Consider the following 3568-nt stretch of genomic DNA (forward strand, 5'->3'; position numbering starts at 1 on the left):
TGTTCGAATTTTCTATTATAAATTCTATTTCATCTTCTACCCCATTTAATATACGCATGTTATATGCATAAAATCTTTCTCTAAATAAAACACATGATGTCATCTTTATACAAGTGACTTGCGTATATGGAATGGGATTGAAGATAAAATAGGGCTTATAATAGAAATCTAATCCCATAATCTACACCATATCTTGATGATCTAGCCCTTAAAAACTTAACCTTAGGCCCACAAAAGAAAACATCTGAAGGTAGAACCAAACTGCAATTTATTTGTAAAGCTTAAGATGCCATTGGAATCAATAGAACTCCCAGAAGATGGATAGTCTATGAAAATCATATGTAAATGAAAATGTCACTAATCCAAGTTCCAAAAGTAATTTATTTCATTGTGTAAGAAAGACATCCCAATTAAGCTCATTAAACTACCTTTTATTGTAAATTGCACAATCTTCATGCACTCAGCTTCGAATAAATTTTTACCGTATGTATCTCAATTCACAGTAGTACTTTGATCACCTATACAAAGCTATATATATTTATAATATGTAAAGATTAAAAATGTGTAGAATTATATAAATATTAACTGATGATGAGTCTCATCAAGACCTAAAAATAGCTTCAAGATTTAATGCAGTAAACGGGCTCACATTTCCATTCAACATTTCTGAATTTTGTCCTGCTGGTTCCACTGCCGGTGCCATTTCATGAGTTGTCGAAGGTAAGATCAACTGATTCGGCAATATAACATCGGAACCTGGCCACAATATCCCGTCAGCTGGCCCGACATCTTCACCTGGCAACGGTGGCAAATTGTCAATGGGATTTATACTGCTAAAATTATTTCCACTGAACGTAACCTGCTGCTTCTGAAACGGCTCAAGCCCACCAAGAAAAATCGAATTTCCATCCCCTAATAATTGGTTCCCCGAAAACCTGTTGGGAAAAGGCCCGCATTCAAAAAAACCACTCTCCTGAGGCAAATGAGAAGTCAATTGATTCATATGAAAGTTTGAAAACTCGACAGGTGGGATTCCGATCCCGTCAGGCAGATGAGAAACTGCTTCAATTTGATTCTCGAGCCGAGGCGTCTGATTAAGGTAATTTGCGTAGACTGCTGCAAGATCAATACTAGTTGAAGAATCAGCACTAGGGCCAGCTGAATTTGAGCTACTTGATTCAATTCCATGGCGGACTAAAGCCCTGGAACCAACCCCACCATCGGCCGGGAGGCGAATGGACTTCCCTCTTCGGCTTTTCCTGCAACCACCGCCGATGGGGACATTCCTGAGGGACCCACCTTTCGTCCAGTATCTTCGGCAACCTTTACAGAAGTACCTAGGTTGAGTTAAGCTGTAATTGTTGTAGTAACAAAATTTGGTGTTGGAAGAACCACAGCGCGGACAGGCTGGTGAAACCTCAACGTTAGGCTTCCATCCCCTTTCCATCCCAGAACACGATCATGGAATGAAAAACCTGGAATAATTTCTCGCTACCAGTAAACATCAAGAATCTGTAAATTTCCCCTTTCTCTTTCTCTGATTGACCAAATTGAGAGAAGAGAAGTTGCTGGAATGATAAGTGGAAAAATGGGAAGGGGAAATATGTATATGAGAGGACATGCACGTGTGGGTTGGTTCCGGGGCCGTTAAGGACGATGGAGCTAACTGTCCCGGAGGCGAATGCTCGGTGTCGGTGTTAGGAACACGTGGCGGGATGTCATTGGAGGGAAGGGGAGTGAGGTGGGGGCAAAGGCCTCGATAGGGTCAATCAGTTTGCTTTCTGGGACAGACAGGTCTGGTTTAAATATAAGGAAAATGGAGGATTAGCTTGTTGTTAGTACTGATGATAGTGTCTTCACACTGGGAGAAAACTCAATTTCTACGAGTGGGATTTCATATGTGGATTGCTAGCTCCCATATCACAAGAAATGATTAGTGCTTAAAACTCATAAACCTGGGGAAGGAAATATTATATATACATACACTAGTTTTTTACTCATACAATCCATGCAAGCGTAGTGTGGTGTGCGATGAAGAAAACAAAAATTATGAAAAGCAATAAAGGCGATATAAGTTGAGGAGAAAAAAAAAAAGTCAGAAACGTAAAGGAGAGAAAAATAAATAAATTGTAAGTGCGAATTTATTAAATATATCAAAGTTACTATTATGGTAAAATTCTTTTAAAAAAAATAAATTAATTAAAAGATAAATTTTAAAGAATTTGTATAACAAAAGGTTCTCTATTATATATAATATAATATATGAAGGATCATGAAACAATTCAATTTGGCCCCTTAAACTATATGCATGATCTCATTTTGCGTACCCGTTGGCCTCTCCTTCCCAAATTGTGAAATTAATATATATTTTCCCTCTAATCCACGTCTGACTAAAAGAATTTAATTTATTTTTCAACTTACATATATGCGTTTCAAAATATTTGGAAAGTATTAAAATTTTATAATTATTGTTTGGACTATATATATATTATAAGTAAAACAATTATAATGATTCATATAAAAACCCAGTAAATTTATTTTGTTAAGATCATTGATACTTGTTAAATAAGTAACAGGCAAAGCTAGTGTTCGAAAAAAGTAGCATTATATATATTAAATACTGAAATAAGAATGTAGTTAGCGCAATTCACTAAAATCAGAGACAGTTTTAACAGTTAATGGATTTTCTACAAATTTGAGATGCAATTATAGATGAATTAATCTGGGAGAATAATTATGAATTTGGAGACGAAAATAAAATCGAAATTCTAACAAACTTAGAGACAGTCTTAAATCAGAACTTGTTTCACCGAAGACGAATTTATAGATAAATTATTCTGATAATATGTTCGTCTCTAAATTCAGAGATTGAAATTTAAGTAGCCTCGCACGGACAGCTTCTTGTTCATATTTGGAAATTCCATCTCTCATATTTTTTAGAGACGGACTTATCTTTCTTGCCTTTGCGCCTGTACATATATAGATATATGATTAGTCCCATCAGTCGTCCTGCAGAGCTTAATCATGAGGGCACTTTTTTTAATTTTATTCGATTATTTTAAATAAAATATACGTATTATCAAGTAAATTGATTGAATTAACATCACTTTCTCATTAAATTTAATGTATTCCGAGTACTAATCAAAACCCTAATTATCTAGCAACTATTGATTATAACTAATAATAAAATTAATTTTGACAATGTACGTAAAACAAAGGATATATATATATATACTTGAGAGCCAAACCAAATTTACCATATTATGCATGAAAGAAGATTTAACCAATGCATTGATATACTAATTATATAAGAACAGTAAACAACAGATTATGATAACTCTCGATTCGACCAACACATCGATATGACTACAATAACTAACATAAAGTTAGACACTCACACAAAGATAAATACCCATATGTATGGTGGGATTCAAATCCATAATTACGAACTTGTTTGTGAAATCTTAATTTTAACCTCAACTACTAAATTAAGACATTATTGATATATACAAAAGAATGTAATTAAACATCAAGATATACATATATATATATATATATCAAATGACAA

At 34.3% G+C, this 3568-nt stretch overlaps 1 protein-coding gene across 1 annotated transcript; it reads right to left on the reverse strand.

Moving 5' to 3' along the window:
* Positions 1 to 474: 474 nt before the first annotated feature.
* LOC105174207 (Dof-type zinc finger DNA-binding family protein) lies at positions 475 to 1513 on the reverse strand. The gene has a single exon (XM_011096234.2). The coding sequence runs from the start codon at positions 1445 to 1447 to the stop codon at positions 602 to 604; it is 846 nt and encodes a 281-aa protein (XP_011094536.1). The 5' UTR covers positions 1448 to 1513; the 3' UTR covers positions 475 to 601.
* Positions 1514 to 3568: the final 2055 nt, after the last annotated feature.

Source organism: Sesamum indicum, linkage group LG11 (genome assembly GCF_026168435.1).
Source record: "Sesamum indicum cultivar Baizhima isolate 11 linkage group LG11, ASM2616843v1, whole genome shotgun sequence".
Lineage (NCBI taxonomy): Eukaryota > Viridiplantae > Streptophyta > Magnoliopsida > Lamiales > Pedaliaceae > Sesamum > Sesamum indicum.

What these genes read in the sequence shown, in the direction of transcription:
- LOC105174207 (XM_011096234.2), bottom strand. Translation starts at nt 1,447, where the DNA reads ATGGAAAGGGGATGGAAGCCTAACGTTGAGGTTTCACCAGCCTGTCCG.